We start from the raw sequence: 18,417 nt of genomic DNA, 5'->3' as shown, positions 1-18,417 counted from the left end.
TAAATGATCTTTTCTCCTCCCTGCCCTGATCTGTAGCCTCCTGTCCATTTACTCTATGCCAAAAAGACACAAAGAAGCAATCAAATGAAAGTGTGTAACTCAGAAAATCATAAATAGGAAAACAGTCAGAAGCATATGCATTATAAAGCAGGCATATTAACCCAACAGAATTATGACATCAACCTTCCAGCATCTGTCTCCTTGAAAATTCCATCCTGATTGGGACATAGTTCACAGCTAGGGGAAACACCACATTTACAGGCATCACAAAACCAAGGTTCAGTGGAGTTTTCAGAAGCTGAACTCATAATAGAGTCACTCTCTCCATCAACTCCATAACAACCTAAAAGAAAAAAAGAGTATGATTAAATAGAGTTTATTTTTTAAACTCACATTTATAAAGTTACAAAAGAAAAAGGGAAAGGAAGTAGTGAAAAATTAATGGTTTATAAGAATGATATTAAAGCCAAAACACAGAAGTGAAATCATTTTATAAAAATAGTTTTTCACCTACCATAGTATATGCAATGAAATAAATGACTCTTTAAGATAGTTTTAGACCTACTGGAAAGCATTACAGAAGGGGGAAATTTTATGGTTCTTTAAAAATTTTTTTAATTAAAAAAATACATAAAAATATGCATTTTCATTAAAAAGAAATCAGAACTATTGAGTCTAGGAGCTATTAATTAGTAAATATTTTTGAGCTCCCTTTGTACTGAACACATATATAAAAGACCATGATCATGCAAAACATACAAACAAAAAGCCTCTGATCTAATTTTGGAGGTGGCAGATTAAAACACAAATTCATGCAACCACAAATGCAAAGTTAGTATTAGTAAAAGGAAAATAATACAGAAACACGCACACATATAAATTAAGGCTATAGAACAATCTGAATAATTCAGACTAGAGTTAGACAAGTGAGTTCTATTCACAGCTGAGCCAATCTAGAGCTATACAAGGTATTTGATCTTTTTAAACATTTATAATTCTTCTATCTTCTGTAAAAATGTATCCATAACTGAAATGAATGAAAAGACGAGAATACTCTTTTTCCTTTTTTCATTCACTGATAACTCGATATTCTGAGGGTTAAATTATTTAAGCAGCTAATGTGATTAAAAAAATTTTAAATATCCTCATGAACATACCAAACAAAGAAGATAATGTAGCATAGTTCTCTACATTTTAGAGTAGGACATCAACTATTATTGATGGCTTATAATAAAGAGTACCTCCCTGGTGACTACAATAGTCATGACTCCTAAATTGTTTTCTTTTACCTAAATAGTGCTGGATACACCACAAACTTCATATTATCTAACTCTCTTTTTCCAGAAAGGAAGATACTGCCCTAATGACAAAACATACTTAAGAAAAATAATTTAATGCATATGTAGTAATTAAATAGATTACAACCTTATTCTAGTTCCAATGTATGTTCATCGTCTTTAGGCTTGGGCATTTCTCTGATATCCTAAGACATTTATTTCCTGTCAAGATAGGTCACTTCTACAGGTAGCCTATTATCAACCTTCCCAGGATACTTTTGACCAGGTTTATTCTAGGAGGGTAATCTTAGTGCCAAATTCGAAAGGGCACTAAGTACCCAAAGTACCCTTCAATAAACTGAAGCCATTAAAAAAAACCACTATGAGAAACATATATAAGTAACAAGCATCTCTCAAAAGGATTCACCATGTAGGTAAGTTTATATGCATCCAATGTAAGCTCATGTGATTACTGAAACTGGTTATACACTACACAGACAACAGGAGCCTGTTGAAAAGCGTCTTTTCATAACCACCAAAGACATCCAAGTTAAAACAAATAAATAAGTATGTAAATAAATACTGAGTTGAACAAATCACCCAGAAAGAAAAAGAACCATACACATTAATAAATAATTTTAAACTACCAACATTAATTTACTAGATGTCGTTCATAGGTCAACAGTCATGCATAAGTATTTTATTCACACAGTAGTACCACTCCATATAGATTATAATTAAAATATCCTAGTAGGCAGAAAACTAAAAAGTTGTTTGCAACTGTGACTTACATAAGCTGCCTCACGCAAATCCCTTAATTATTGTGAAGCTTATGTTATTCAAAGGCTTTATAATGGTGAACCTTAACATAATCTGAAAAGTCAAACGAAAGAATGCCAGAGAAAAGATTTTAAAGGAGCTAGACTATCATGCACAAGATAAGAAAAGGAATCAAAATATTAATTTCTTTAATATCATTAAATTGTGCTTGGTAATAATTATCAACTTCATCACTTCTGTTTAGATATACATTTTTTAAATGATAAATTATAAAATGAAAAAGAAAATTTTCTTCTGGGAGTAGTTATTATTAACTATCACCAATAGAAGAATATTCTTCAGTAAAGGCAACAGTAAGCAAAATATTTTATTCAAAAAAATCATAAAACAATAAAAACAGTCAATTTGATTTCTCAAAAGGTTATGCAATACTACAAAGAGAAAAGTCTATTTTCTTTACAAAATAATATTCCTTCGAGGCAAATTCTTTCATTTGTATTCACACAAAGTCCCAAGATAATAAAACCCCCAAGTGACTATCCATTTTATTCATCTCATTCACCAATATCAAGGTAAATCACAGCAGTTCACTCTTTTAGAATAAAGCAGTCTCAATTCTAATTTTTAAAGAATATACCACACACCTGACAAACACCTGCATAATGATTAAACCACCTACAAACAACCTGCGAAGTGATTTCTGAGGGTCTCTCCTAGGAAATTCCTACTTTGTAACCTAGAAGACTGGTATCAGATAAGCACAAAGAACAACCAGCAAGTGGATAAGTATTTCTTCTTCAGCTTCACTGCCCTTGAAAAATAATCCACACTGTGTTATTACCCTTACAGAGTTCTTTACTTGCCACTTTCCCCTGCCACTTTTCCCCTATTTCTCTGCCATACCTGTTGAGTTTACTGAGCTCTAGACCAAAGTTCTAGCATTTATATCCACTCTAATCCATTTTAATTAATGACTAAATATATTTTTAAATATTTTTCTTTCTTCCATAGATAAAAGAATTTAAACTACCATAAAACAAGGTTTATTCTCTCCTACCTAATTTTGAGTAATAGATGCAAAAAGTACACCTTCAATATGATTACAGAAAAAAAGTCTTTTTTTTATATGGGTAAACATATAAAATAAAAAATTTATAGATATATAAAACCTATTTCATATAGGTTTTTCATGTTTTTAAATGGGTAAACAGAGAAAACATGGTTCTATGGCTGTCTAACAATCAACCTCTGGGTAGCACATGCAACTTATACAAATCATATTTAATGCAAAATAATATAAAATGTGCTTACAACTGTTTTGAGTTATACAAGAATACGTATAATCCAAATCAGTGGAAATTTTCCCATTCAGCTTGGCACGGGAGACCAAAAGACCTACAGTCTTCTACTTTCTAGCTATGTAACTTTAGACAAACCACATCTCTGAGGCTGAGTTACCTCATCTGCAGTAAGTATTTAACATCTATTCTAACTATCTCTCAGTATAGAAAATAAAAAAACAGGAACACAAAATTTAAAACATTTTTCTGTACTTAACATCCTATCACTAGACCTCTGATTACAAAACCCACTAAAATAAAAGATTTTAAATTGAGTAATATTGTTGTTTATGAGAAAAGAACTGATAACATGCATGATACCTGTCACAAATATATCCTAAAGCATAAAAGAGAGAAAGTGCCTGCTCACATATAAAGTCCAAATGGTTATAACTTGAACATACTTTACTACTCAGTAAACACTCATAAGAATATATTTTTGCATATGCTAAGAAATAAAAATAGTCTAGGGCTAGGCTAACAGACTGAAAAATAAACAAATGGGGGAAAATATCTTAGTAGACCTTATTTAATGCATTGCTGGCAAGTGTGCTACCTAATGCTCCGTCATGTACTATGACATGTAGGTGACATTTTTCTTCAGACACAGTGCAATCAATACCTCATAATAACTGACATCACAGTCAGGGGTACCCTACTATTACAAGTCAGTTACAAGATCTTGTCACAAAGGTGCTTATACTAAGTGACAAGTTGCAACCCAAAAAGAAAAGAGGTTCATCTACATTTAGATGAAATAAGTACTCTGAAAAATAGACAGTTATACATTTAATAAGCACATCTGGAAAACTATCTTTTAGCAAAATCTCAACTTAAAAACTTACCTAGGACTTCCCTGGTGGCGCAGTGGTTAAGAATCCACCTGCCAATGCAGGGGACACGGGTTCGAACCCTGGTCCGGGAAGATCCCATATGACGCGGAGCAACTAAGCCCGGGAGCCACAACTATTGAGCCTGCGCTCTAGAGCCCATGAGCCACAACTACGGAGACTGCGTGCTGCAACTACTGAAGCCCGCATGCCTAGAGCCCGTGCTCTGCAACAAGGGAAGCCACTGCAGTGAGAAGCCCGCGCACCGCAATGAAGAGTAGCTCCTGCTCGCCGCAACTAGAGAAAGCCCGCGCACAGCAACTAGGACACAACACAGCCAAAAATAAAATTAATTAATTAATTAATTTAAAAAAAACTTACCTAAATTATAATTACTTAAGCATAAGTATATTTTTTTTAAAAAGGGAAAAAAGAAAAAGAAATGATAAAGGAAATACACAAGAGCACTAACTATGGTTGTCTGGATATTAGGACTGTTAGAAATGTTTTATCTTCTCTCTGTTCTATAGTTCCCACATTTTATTTACTATTCATGCAATATATTATGAAGGACAGTTAGTTTTCTCTAAAATAAAACATTTAATAAGTTCATGTTTAACCATGAAATGTTTAAGGAAAAGTTGCATGGCCGACTTACAATATGGAAATCTGTCACTTAGGCACCTGATTAAAAAACAAAACCAAAAACATAAAATCTAGCAACACTAGTTTCCTATTATGCCTTAGAAAATTTCACATCTTCTAAATTCATTAATTTTAGATAAAAGTTCATTTTGGAACTTTAAAAGTATCAGAGAAATATCTACATATGTGTATAAAAATGAACATTCTAAACAGTGAAAAATACTACAAAGTTAAAAGGTACAGGACAGGGTGGAAAAAGTATTCACAAGGATGAAAACTATTTGTAACACATATAGCTAACAAAGGATTAACATTAAAAAAAAAATTCCAAGAAGTCAATGAGAAAAAGACAAGAAATGACAAGAGAAATATAAAGAAAGTAACAGAAAAAAAAAAAAGAAAATAGCCACAGATACCAAACTTCAATACAAATAAAGTGAACACATATTTTAATTGAGATAGTCTCTAAAATATTTTTTTTAATTTATTAATATGCAGTGTTGCAGAGTTATCAAGTAGTTTGTACACTGTTGGTAAGCATACAAATAAATACAGTCTTTTTGAAGGGCAATCTGGCAAAGTTTGTTAACAGTTTAAATGCACTTATCTTTTGATTCACTCTAGGAATCTATCCCACAGAAATTATTACATGAATATATACGACATATTTGTTAGCACTATATATAAGCAAAAAACTACAAACAAAAAAAGTAAATACATTATGGTTGAACCATTCTATAGCTAACTACATACCATTAAAAAATGATAATAAAATATCCCTATGGAAAAAAAAAATCCCTATGTACTCATATGAAAAAGAATCTCAAGATTAAGAGAAGAGTGAGAGAAATAAAGAGATGAGTGAAATACAGTGAGTTATAGGGGAGGAAAATACCATGGAATTTATCTTATTTATGCACTTATTTCAGGGCAGGGACTGTGCAAATATGCATATGCGTATGTGCACACGTGCGTGTAAGTAAGAGCCTGATGAAAGGGGCTCTTCACTGGTCAAATTTGGACAATTTAAGCATCAGAAAGAGTAATCAGGTTATAGATAATAATGTGTGAGACCACAGTAATACTGAAAAGGATAAAAGGGGAGAAGTTCTCTACAAAATAAATGCTGCCTGATAAATGTAGAAGGAATGATAGAATTAGAAAATCCCCATCCTTCTGAGACTGAACCTGGAAGAAATAGCAAATATAAACAGACGAATCACAAGCACTGAAATTGAACTGTGATTAAAAATCTTCCAACAAATAAAAGCCCAGGACCAGATGGCTTCACAGGTGAATTCTATCAAACATTTAGAGAAGAGCTAACACCTATCCTTCTCAAACTCTTCCAAAATATAGCAGAAGGAGGAACACTCCTAAACTCATTCTATGAGGCCACCATCACCCTGATACCAAAACCACACAAAGATGTCACAAAGAAAACTACAGGCCAATATCACTGATGAACGTAGATGCAAAAATCCTCAACAAAATACTAGCAAACAGAAACCAACAGCACATTAAAAGGATCATACAGCATGGTCAAGTGGGGTTTATCCCAGGAATGCAAGGATTCTTCAATATTCGCAAATCACTCAATGTGATATACCATATTAACAAATTGAAGGAGAAAAACCATTTGATCATCTCAATAGATGCAGAAAAAGCTTTCGACAAAATTCAACACCCATTTATGATAAAAACCCTCCAGAAAGTAGGCATAGAGGGAACTTACCTCAACATAATAAAGGCCATATATGATAAACCCAGAGCCAATATCGTCCTCAATGGTGAAAAACTGAAACCATTTCAACTAAGATCAGGAACAAGACAAGGCTGTCCACTCTCACCACTATTATTCAACATGGTTTTGGAAGTTTTAGCCACAGCAATCAGAGAACAAAAAGAAATAAAAGGAATCCAAATCGGAAAAGGAGAAGTGAAGCTGTCACTGTTTGCAGATGACATGAAACTATACATAGAGAATCCTAAAGATGCTACCAGAAAACTACTAGGACTAATGAATGAATTTGGTAAAGTAGCAGGATACAAAATTAATGCACAGAAATCTCTTGCATTCCTATACACTAATGATGAAAAATCTGAAAGAGAAATTAAGGAAACACTCCCATTTACCATTGCAACAAAAAGAATAAAATATCTAGGAATAAACCTACCTAAGGAGACAAAAGACCTGTATGCAGGAAAGTATAAGACACTGATGAAAGAAATGAAAGATGATACAAACAGATGGAGAGATATACCATGTTCTTGGATTGGAAGAATCAACATTGTGAAAATGACTACACTACCACTGGCATTTTACACAGAACTAGAACAAAAAATTTCACAATTTGTATGGAAACACAGAAGACCCCAAATAGCCAGAGCAATCTTGAGAAAGAAAAACAGTGCTGGAGGAATCAGGCTCCCTGACTTCAGACTGTACTACAAAGCTACAGTAATCAAGACAGTATGGTACTGGCACAAAAACAGACATATAGATCAATGGAACAGAATAGAAAGCCCAGAGATAAACCAAGGCACATATGGTCACCTTATTTTTGATAAAGGAGGCAAGAATATACAGTGGAGAAAAGACAGTCTCTTCTATAAGTGGAGCTGGGAAAACTGGACAGCTACATGTAAAAGAATGAAATTAGAACACTCCCTAACACCATACACAAAAATAAACTCAAAATGGATTAAAGACCTAAATGTAAGGCCAGAAACTATAAAACTCTTAGAGGAAAACATAGGCAGAACACTCTACGACATAAATCACAGCAAGATCCTTTTTGACCCACCTCCTAGAGAAATGGGAATAAAAACAAAAATAAACAAATGGGGCCTAATGAAACTTAAAAAGCTTTTGCACAGCAAAGGAAACCATAAACAAGATGAAAAGACAACCTCATAATGGGAGAAAATATTTGCAAATGACAAAGAATTAATCTCCAAAATTTACAAGCAGCTCATGTAGCTCAATATCAAAAAAAACAAACAACCCAATCCAAAAATGGGCAGAAGACCTAAACAGACATTTCTCCAAAGAAGATATATAGATTGCCAACAAACACATGAAAGAATGCTCAACATCACTAATCATTAGAGAAATGCAAATCAAAACTACAATGAGATATCACCTCACAACAGTCAGAATGGCCATCATCAAAAAATCTACAAACAATAAATGCTGGAGAGGGTGTGGAGAAAAAGGAACCCTCTTGCACTGTTGGTGGGAATGTAAATTGATACAGCCACTATGGAGAACAGTATGGAGGTTCCTTAAAAAACTAAAAGTAGAACTACCATACAACCCAACAATCCCACTACTGGGCATATACCCTGAGAAAACCATAATTCAAAAAGAGTCATGTACCAAAATGTTCATTGCAGCTCTATTTACAATAGCCAGGACATGGAAGCAACCTAAGTGTCCATTGACAGATGAATGGATAAAGAAGATGGGGCACATTCATACAATGGAATATTACTCAGCCATAAAAAGAAACGAAATTGAGTTATTTGTAGTGAGGTGGATGGACCTACAGTCTGTCATACAGAGTGAAGTAAGTCAGAAAGAGAAAAACAAATACGATATGTTAACACATATATATGGAATCTAAGGAAAAAAAAAAAAGGGTCATGTAGAACCTAGGGGCAGGACAGGAATAAAAACACAGACCTACTCGAGAATGGACTTGAGGACACGGGGAGGGGGAAGGGTAAGCTGGGACAACGTGAGAGAGTGGCATGGACATATATACACTACCAAATGTAAAACCCATAGCTAGTGGGAAGCAGCCACATAGCACAGGGAGATCAGCTCAGTGCTTTGTGACCACGTAGAGGGGTGGGATAGGGAGGGTGGGAGGGAGGGAGATGCAAGAGGGAAGAGATATGGGGACATATGTATATGTATAACTGATTTACTTTGTTATAAAGCAGAAACTAACACACCATTGTAAAGCAATTATACTCCAATAAAGATGTTTAAAAAATAAAATAAAATAAAAAATAAGATGATATCATGGAGATAAGTAATAAAAAATAAATAAAAAAATTTTTTAAAAAACTATAGTTAAGTAGTGATAAAAGCTCCTATTTGGATAAACAACTGAAGGATTGAAACTTTACTTCTGAGAGGCTGCTGACCCTGTTTTAGAGAAGGAAGACAAAATTAAAAGCTAAAAAGGAGTAAGAACATGGTCCACCTAGAAAAAAGACAAAAAACAAAAAAATCTACATTATTTGGACCAGGTCACACATCATTACTTATTTTTTCAACCCAGGTTCCAATTAATACAGGGCGGCAACAGTGCATAACAGTGTCAGTAAGACTTGACCCAAATCGGCTCCAGGATGTATATATGCTGATCAGGCTGCACATTACTGTATTGAGGATTACTGTTACTTTTCCTCAAAAGAGAAATTCAACCATGTAACCAAAGATTATTAAGCAGGGTTTGATGTGGGTTTTTTTCTTTTTCTATTTAGTAGACAAGATTGCTACAAAGCTAGTGGAAGATGAAAAAGTCTTCACAGATCTACTAATCAACACAATTTCTTAATGATGCCATCCAAATGCTACTAAAAAAAACTTAAATGGAAAAGTCAGGAGTATATCCATATCAAAAGAACCCTTTCTCAAACAAATAGTGATATTTGGTAAGGAATCTTTTGGACTAGTAGTCAGATAAAAATGACCTACAGGAAATTACATTAAAAAGGATCCCGGGCTTCCCTGGTGGCGCAGTGGTTGAGAATCTGCCTGCCAATGCAGGGGACACGGGTTCGAGCCCTGGTCTGGGAAGATCCCACAGGCCGCGGAGCAACTAGGCCCGTGAGCCACAATTACTGAGCCTGCGCGTCTGGAGCTTGTGCTCCACAACAAGAGAGGCCGCGATAGTGAGAGGCCCGCGCACCGCGATGAAGAGTGGCCCCCGCTTGCCGCAACTAGAGAAAGCCCTCGCACAGAAACGAAGACCCAACACAGCCATAAATAAATAAATAAATAAATAAAATTAAAAAAAAAAAAAAAGATCCCAAATACCATATTTGGTATGTTTACTGACAAACAGGGAATAACAATTTTATTAGAACACTATATTAATCATAACTTTAATTCATTAGATTTATAAAAATATACATTTATGTTTAATAACATTTCTCCCTTAAACCAAAACAGATCATTTAAAATCTCCAAAACTAGGAATCTTTCAAGATATTAGCTCTAATACTACTACTAAGAAAAGAAAGAAAAGCTACTAAGAAAGTGAGAAAGAGAATTATATAATCACAATCATACAACAGAAACCTCAAAATTAATGAAAGAAAGGGAAAATTATTTATACTAAAGGAAGAAAGTAGTAACAATAAAAGAAAAAACTCAAGATTTATTTTTTACTTTGATTTACAATTTGCATCTTTAAGTTTGAACGTATCTGAAGTTCACAGAATTAACAATACTCCCAACAAAGCAATTATACTACAACATAAAGATTCAGTTTCTGAATAGAGAAACTATTCAGTTTCTGTATTTATTGTTTTCCTTATTTATTTTTTCCACATATTAGCTTGCTCTCAAAAAGCCTACAAAGCATCACACTCAGGAGTATTAATTTCCCTTTCCGTGTCTTCCCTTCTTCCTTCTGCCATAATAAAAATAGTTCCCCTATTCTAACGAGTTAGTCTTGGGAGAAAAATGAGCAATCATTAGCAAATGCTCAAATGCCATCAGAGCCATTTAAATGAATAACACAAGAAAAAATGCTACATGACTTTATAGACACAACTTGCTTTTGACCTAAATGAAATTACCACTCAGTTTGATAATCTTCTTTGTCTGCCTTGACTCAGAAAGACTTTTTGGCTGTTTCTAAAAAAATCAAAGCTTCCTTAGAAAGAAAGTAGATTTGCCATTATTGAGACTATTCATCTGAAGCACAAGTATCATTATGAACTTTTAATAGCTCTAGACACATCAGAAGAACTAATGGGGTGTCCTTCCAGAAATCTACATTCATTTAAACAAGAATCTATTGATACTAAGAATCCAAGAGGTACAAGACTAAATCAAAGACAAAGACAAAGACAATGTTGGTGAGGATACAGAGAAAAGGGAACCCTCGTACACTGTTGGTGGGATTGTAAATTGGTGCAGCCACTATGGAAAACAGTATGGATGTTCCTTAAAAAACTAAAAATAAAACTACCATATGATCCAGCAATTCCACTGCCAGGTATATATGCAAAGAAAACAGAAACACTAATTCGAAAAGATACATGCACCCCAATGTTCATAGCAGCATTATTTACAATAGCCAAGATATGGAAGCAACCTAAGTGTACATCAACAGATGAATGGATAAAGCAGATCTGGTATACACAATTGAATATTACTCAGCCATTAAAAAGAATGAAATTCTGCCATTTGCAACAATGTGGATGGACCTAGAGAGTAAATATTATGCTTAGGTGAATAAGTCAGCCGGAAAAGGACAAATACCTATGTTATCACTTATATGTGGAATCTAAAAAAATAAAACAGCAAACGTATGTAACAAAACAGAAACAGACTCAATATATAGAAAACAAACTAGCAGTTACCAGTGGGGAGAGGGAAGAGAGGAGGGGCAAGATAAGGGTAGAAGATTAAGAGATACAAACTACTACGTATGAAATAAATAACAAGGATACATTGTACAGCACATAGAAATACAGCCATTATTTTGTAATAACTTTAAATGGAGTAAAATCTATAAGAATACTGAATCACTACTTCGTACATCTTAAATTAATATAATATTATAAATCCACTATACTTCAATAAATAAATAAATAAGACAAGACGTCAGAGGGGAGGGTTCATTCTGATTTGTACATGGTACTAGTCCCCAGGAGACTCAGGCCTGAGTCCAAAATAAAGGACCTATAGTACAATAAAACAGTTGCTTTACTATCATAGCTGTGGGACACTGAGACCGCATGGCCGTAGCAGCCTGCCTACCAGCAGCAAGACACATCACCCTCAAAGTAGATGAGGCACTATACAGTCATACACTTCTAGGGACCAGGCAACTATCAAAAATGAGCAAGGGATTTGAGAGAAGACAGTGGTAAACTGAAGATTGTAGGCTTCACCAGCAGGACGCAGCCCTATTCAGCTCCAGAGGATTGTTGCCATAAGAGAGTGAAAACCTACTGCTGTCAGAACTTCAAGAGAACGAATTCCAGAATGTGTAAAATAAAATCTCCCAGTTTTTAAATGTTAGCAATCAATTCAATTTCTTAAAACCATTGTGCTAGCCTTAAAAATCACATCCATGGTCAAACCTATGACCTATGAAGTAGAGATAGTGCCCTCAGCATGATGAAAAGTCAACAACACTAATAGTACTGGTCATGCCTGCATCACACATCAGCAATGACAGTCATGAATACAAGCAATGGTAACATACTTGTGACCATCAGTGGTGATCAATACAACAATGGCAGCACAGCTGCTGCTTTTGATGTTCCACTACTCTGTAACTCCTCCAAGAAATCTGAACCACTCCTGGAGGAAAAAAAAAAATGCATACATACAATCATGTTGACTGGTCTCAATTTATATTCATTACTAATCTAAAGTGGTCCCTTATTGCTATCTGGTAATGATATATACACATAATATATACGTGTGAATACATGTATGTACGTATACACACCCACACAATATTATGTATTGTGTTTTTCCCCCAAATAACTATTTTACACCAACCTCTCACTCCTCAAATCTCCAACACCTCCCCACCTCTACTCTGCTAATGACTGTTCCTATTTCACTGAAAAAATAAGAAGCATTCAGAAAATAACTTCCACATGCTCTGACCACCACATCTAACAACCCACCTACATCTGTATCCACATATTCTATTTTCCCTCCAGTTACTATGGCTACCTTTATCTATTAAATCTCTCCACTTGGTACTGGATCCCATCCTCTCTAGCCTTGTACTCAAAGCCCTTGCTCCACCAACTGTTCCACTTTCTCTCCTTACATCATCAATTGTCAACTTTCTCTTTCCACTGGTCACTTCCATCAGCACACTAACATGCCATATAATCTCTGCATCTGTGGTAGGCAGCCTCTAAGATGGCCCACAGTATTAACATTCTTGGAATGTCCCGTCCTACATTTGACTAGCGTTGTTCTGTGTGAACAACAGAATATGGCAGAAATGATAGTACATAGTCTGTTAACTAATTCCGTATCTTTCCCCTTGCTTTTATGTATTTTACATTTATTTAATAAACCATGTGATATAAACATTTTGTTAGTAACCCTTTTTTCCCATAATCTTTGGGATGGCTTGCCTGGTAGTGTACTGGGGGTCTACGGTTGCATTAGAGTAATTTCCCACAAGACAGGTTTTCATCTTACTCTAAAAACAGTATTTGAGAGCTACCTTCTCTTTTGAAACATCTTCCTTACTTAACCTCCAGGTCACTACTTAAGGTTCTTCTCCTATCTCACTGGCAATGTGTTCCCCATCTCCTCTGACGTGCTAGGACCACTTTACTACTCCCTAGATAGCACATCCAGGCTCACGGTTTTAAATAACATCTGCAGACTGATGAGTCCCAAATTTATCTCGCCAGCCCCTATATCTTACCTAAACTCTAAAAATTTTAAATCAAACTTTTACTCTCCACCTCAAAACCTATTTCTCTCTTGGATCATTGCTATGGTCTCCTAAATGGTCTCCCTGATTCCCACTTTAGACCCACTTCAGTCTACTCTCAACCCAGCAGTCAGAGTGATCCTTCCAAAACATAAATCAAATCCTATTAATCCTCTGCTCAAAACTCATGTCGGTCTTCCCAGATCCATCACAGTAAAATCTGAAATCTATGACTTCCAAGGCCTCATCTGGCTTGCCCCCATCTCTGCCTCTACCACTAATTAGCTCACTCACTCAGTTCTAGCCACACTAACCTTCATGTCATTATATAAACACCCCGAACACGTTTCCACTTCAACATCTTTACTCACTACTCCCTCATTCTGGAGTGCTCTTTCCCCAAATATTCACATGGTTTGCTCACTCACATCCTTCAGGTCACTGCTCAAATATCACCTTAACAGAGAGGATTTTCTGTGTAAGCTTTTATACATACAAACTTCCACCTACCCACTCGACCACCCCCATTCGTAGCACTCCCAATATTCCTTTTCCTGATTTATTTTTCTCCATAGTCCAGACCACCACCTGATATATATTTATTGTTTTATGTTTTCATTCCTGTCTCTCTTACTATACTTTAAGCTCCATGACGTCAGCAATGTCTATATTGTTTATTTTACATGCCTAAAACCAACAGAATGCCTAGCACACAGAAGGTACTAAACAAACATTACTGAAAAAAAAAAAAAGAATGAATAACAGTAATAGGAGACATTCCCACAGTGAGTCTTAGAGCAAGGGAGGAGAGCTTCACATGAAGGCAAGAGGACTGGTTAAAGAAGCACAGGCCCCACAGGTCTCACGAGTCCAGCAGACGCCCAGAAGTATTTGGGAGGAGGGCTATAATACCAGAAAGGCCAGTAAGAAAGGGCCACAGAAACACTGTTTTGCAGTAGTCATGGCCCTGATAAGAAAAAATTAACTGATAGGAAAAAAGAATAAATTTACCACAGAGAAACACCCTCTCAACCAAGTGATCAAAATAACATCATCAGTAACTGGACAAATAAACATACATGCATGCTTCCTAATATAATACATTGAGAGCACAACATAACTTCTGTGGCACTCCTGCCAAAAGCACATAACCTGAAACTAATCATGAGAAAACATAAGAAAACCCCAATATTGAGGACATTCTATAAAAGAACTGGCCTGTATTCTTCAAAAATGCCAATGGCATGAAACACAAAAGACTCAAAATATGTTCTAGATTAAAGGAACCTACACAGACATGACAACTGAATGCAATTCATAATCCTGGATTTTATTTTGCTAGAATCAACATTATTGGGATGATTGGCAAAATGTGAATATAATCAGTAGATTATGGTATTCTATCAATGCTGATTTCCTGACTTTGATAATTATGTGATTGTGTAAGAGAATGCCCTTGTTCTTTGTTCTTAAGAAATATACATTGAGGTATTAGGGGTAGAGCTGAACATTTTGTCTACGATTTACCCTCAGAGAGGTGAGGAAAAACTTATATGAGAGAAGATAAAACAAATATAGCAAAATGTCACCATCTTGGAAATCTGAGTGCCAAGTATACGGAAATTCTTTCTATTACTCTTATAACTTTTCTATAAGTCAGAAATTATGTCAAAATAAAAAATTTTAAATAAAGTACAACAAAAAATTACATTAAAAAAAGGTTCAAAATTCATAATCAGGAAAAACATTTTCAACATATTACAACATATTATATGTAATATGTAATTACATATAAAAATATGTTCAACATATTTCAACATATTCAGATTTTAAAAGATGAACTCTACAAATTCTCCTTTCAAGTTCAAAATTAAAAAGTGTAACTATTAAAGAAGAAACTATAATACCACTAGACTTCAACAATAACTTTTTTTTTTTTTAATTATTAATTAATTTATTTATTTTTGGCTGTGTTGGGTCTTCGTTTCTGTGCGAGGGCTTTCTCTAGTTGCGGCAAGCGGGGGCCACTCTTCATCGCGGTGCGCGGGCCTCTCATTATCACGGCCTCTCTTGTTGCAGAGCACAGGCTCCAGATGCGCAGGCTCAGTAATTGTGGCTCACGGGCCTAGTTGCTCTGCGGCCTGTGGGATCTTCCCAGACCAGGGCTCGAACCCGTGTCCCCTGCATTGGCAGGCAGATTCTCAACCACTGCGCCACCAGGGAAGCCCAACAATAACTTTTTAAATAATACATTCTACTAGACTAACATACTAGACGTTTTCCTATATCTAAATTTCAGTTAAAAACTAGAAATAATGCCATGAAGGAAAATATCATAACAATGACCTTCAAAGAAATACTGATTTCCATACAGTAATAATCTATTTTAATTATTTTTAAACACATTTTAAATGAACATAATCTGAAAAATAACACCCATTATACTTTGAAAATTCAGTATGTCTTATTTCAGTTCAAATATCATAAAATATTACAGGAAAACCTTAGTATAGTACATATGTAAAATAGCTGATATTACTTATATAAATGCAGTGTCAACCAGCCATTTCTAAAAGGAAACAAAACAAAGCAAAATTACCTTCATGGACTGTAATGCCACAGTTGTCACACTGAATTATTTCATCAGCATCCTCACTATTATCTCCAAGACAAACACAGCAAATCAGAATATGGTCCATTTTTTGAGAACTCCAGTTTTGACTCTTCTCAAGAATCAGCGAGTCCTAATATTAAAATATCAGAAAATCACATATTTAAAAGGTAATTTTAATAAATAAAATTCGCACCTTAAATCATTTTAGGCATTTCCAAAATTATGCTGCATACTCCATTATTTTAGTAATTTCAAAGTATGCTATGTTTGAGAAGTGAATCTCTTTGTCCAAAGACCCTCTAAGCACCCTCTCCCTAATTTTTCACTTCTCTGCAAGTCCCATATTCTCTCTCCTCTAGGAAATATAAAACCAAGCTTATAACCAACAACCCTTCATCTGCTTTCCCATTCTGGATCTATATCTGACCCCTGAAACTACAAGAAAGGAAAAATTAACCCACAAGTAATTACTAATCCTATATATGGGTTTTAAAAGTATAAGACACGTTTCCTACACTTAGGAAGCTTATAATCCTATCTTGGGGAGACAAGACACACACATATTAAACAGTAAAAAAAATCAAGATAACGTATAAGCAAATATGTATGTGATGGCATATTACAGACTATACTCCTTTAGCGCTGGGGAATCCAGAATTTCCAGGGTCACCAAACCACTGGATGACAGATCCACGAAAGCCTGCATAGGAAATCTGTGTATACAGGTACAGAAAACCATCTAAAAAAGAATCCAGATTGACTGATTGCTAGAAGAGTCAGAGTACTCGATTAGGTTTATGTCAAGAAATATCTAGTGAAAACTGGTAATAAAGATACCTAGTTAATTGTAACATAAAAGGAGAAAGGAAGATGTATTAATGAATATAAAAAAATAAAGGGAAGAGTGTGCTCCATTTAATTTAAACCTTCGGCATTATGAATTTAAACTTTAAATGACAAATTAACATGATGATGATTCTTGTCATATTTAACACACTGGGCTCAGCATTACATATAGTAAAAGATGGCACTTGAGTCTATATATTTTCATTTAAGAACCTAACCATATTCAGAAACAAAATAAATTAGTTCCATATCACACATTAACTATATTGTTTCATATTAACATTTTTATATTTCTGTATTCTTTTAAACTGACCAATATCCAAAAGTAACATTTAGAGTCATTTCAATAGCAATTTGTAAATAACATCTGAAAGACACTTGACTGTCACAATAACATTCTTTCAATATATTTTCTGTGTAATAAATCTAAACTTGCAGCTGATCTAAAAAACAAATCAAAAAAGAATGCGAAAGTTAACAAGGAGGCATCATTTCTCTTGAGAATTCTAGCATTTTAAAATTTTATATTTTGCTCCTTTTTGTTATAAAACCAAAGTATCAATAGTTTGGGGCTTTGGACATCGCTAGCAAATAAAGATTAAAACTTCCTAAAAAGAAAACTCATGTTTTAAAGTACTTTAGTACAGTACTTCTGAGCAAAACAAAAATCTGCCCAGATTTTCATCCCATTAGCAATGCTTCAAATGTAACAGCATTTGCCTTAAAGTCAAATGTTCTTGGGTTTCATTCTCAGCTCTCACTTAATAGCTGTTGAACCTCGAAGCTGTAGTTTTCTAATATGTAAAATGGGATGATAAAAATAATACCTACCTCATCAGGTTGTTGTGAGACTTAACAAGATAATGTATGGCAAGAATGTTCCTGAGACATACTAGGTACTCAATAAATGTTCATTCCCATTCTCCTTTCCTCTGTACTTCTTTGTAGGTGGTCCAAAAAGAGAAACATGAGTTGACCATTTATTACACTGGGGAATCTTCCTTGGAACCCCAAAAGAAAGGTTATAAGCCTCAATGAACACTGGTACTTTAAATATTTTCCCATGGTAAGTCCAAAAAATTTTTTTCTTAAAATACCACATCTAGGTTAAAAAAAATCACAGACCAGAAAAAGATCTAGCAAACAACCAGAGTTTGATGACTGAGAGGCTACTCATGTTTATGGGCTCTGCCAATATTTCTCTGGTGGAACTACAAAAACTAATCAGTCCTTGAAAAAAGAGGTTTACCCATGTGGGAAACAAGTAAATGTCTATGGATCAGAAAAACTAGCATCAACAGATAGTTCTATTCCATTATTTTCCTATTTGGCCATTTTGCTCAGAAAAACAGTAAATGTCTAAATTATCTCTATTCCATTTTCTCTCTACATATATTATCATTTAGAGGCAGAGAA

General features: G+C 34.7%; 1 protein-coding gene across 11 annotated transcripts in view; it reads right to left on the bottom strand.

Annotated features, from left to right (window-relative positions):
* The window catches only part of PHF14 (PHD finger protein 14), a 199,166-nt gene that overhangs the window by 167,119 nt on the left and 13,630 nt on the right, over positions 1-18,417 (bottom strand). For all 11 annotated transcript variants that reach the window (XR_005021223.1, XR_005021221.1, XR_005021222.1 and 8 more), the window contains exons 4-5: positions 16,141-16,285; positions 184-343 (exon numbers count right to left, since the gene is read on the bottom strand). Coding sequence is in view for 8 of the 11 variants with exons in the window: in XM_036863497.1 (XP_036719392.1) it covers positions 184-343; positions 16,141-16,285 (305 nt within the window). In the remaining 3 variants the exon portion in view is untranslated. The remainder of the gene's footprint in view (positions 1-183; positions 344-16,140; positions 16,286-18,417) is intronic.

Source organism: Balaenoptera musculus, chromosome 9 (genome assembly GCF_009873245.2).
Source record: "Balaenoptera musculus isolate JJ_BM4_2016_0621 chromosome 9, mBalMus1.pri.v3, whole genome shotgun sequence".
NCBI lineage: Eukaryota > Metazoa > Chordata > Mammalia > Artiodactyla > Balaenopteridae > Balaenoptera > Balaenoptera musculus.
This window is presented reverse-complemented; position numbering and strand designations above follow the sequence as displayed.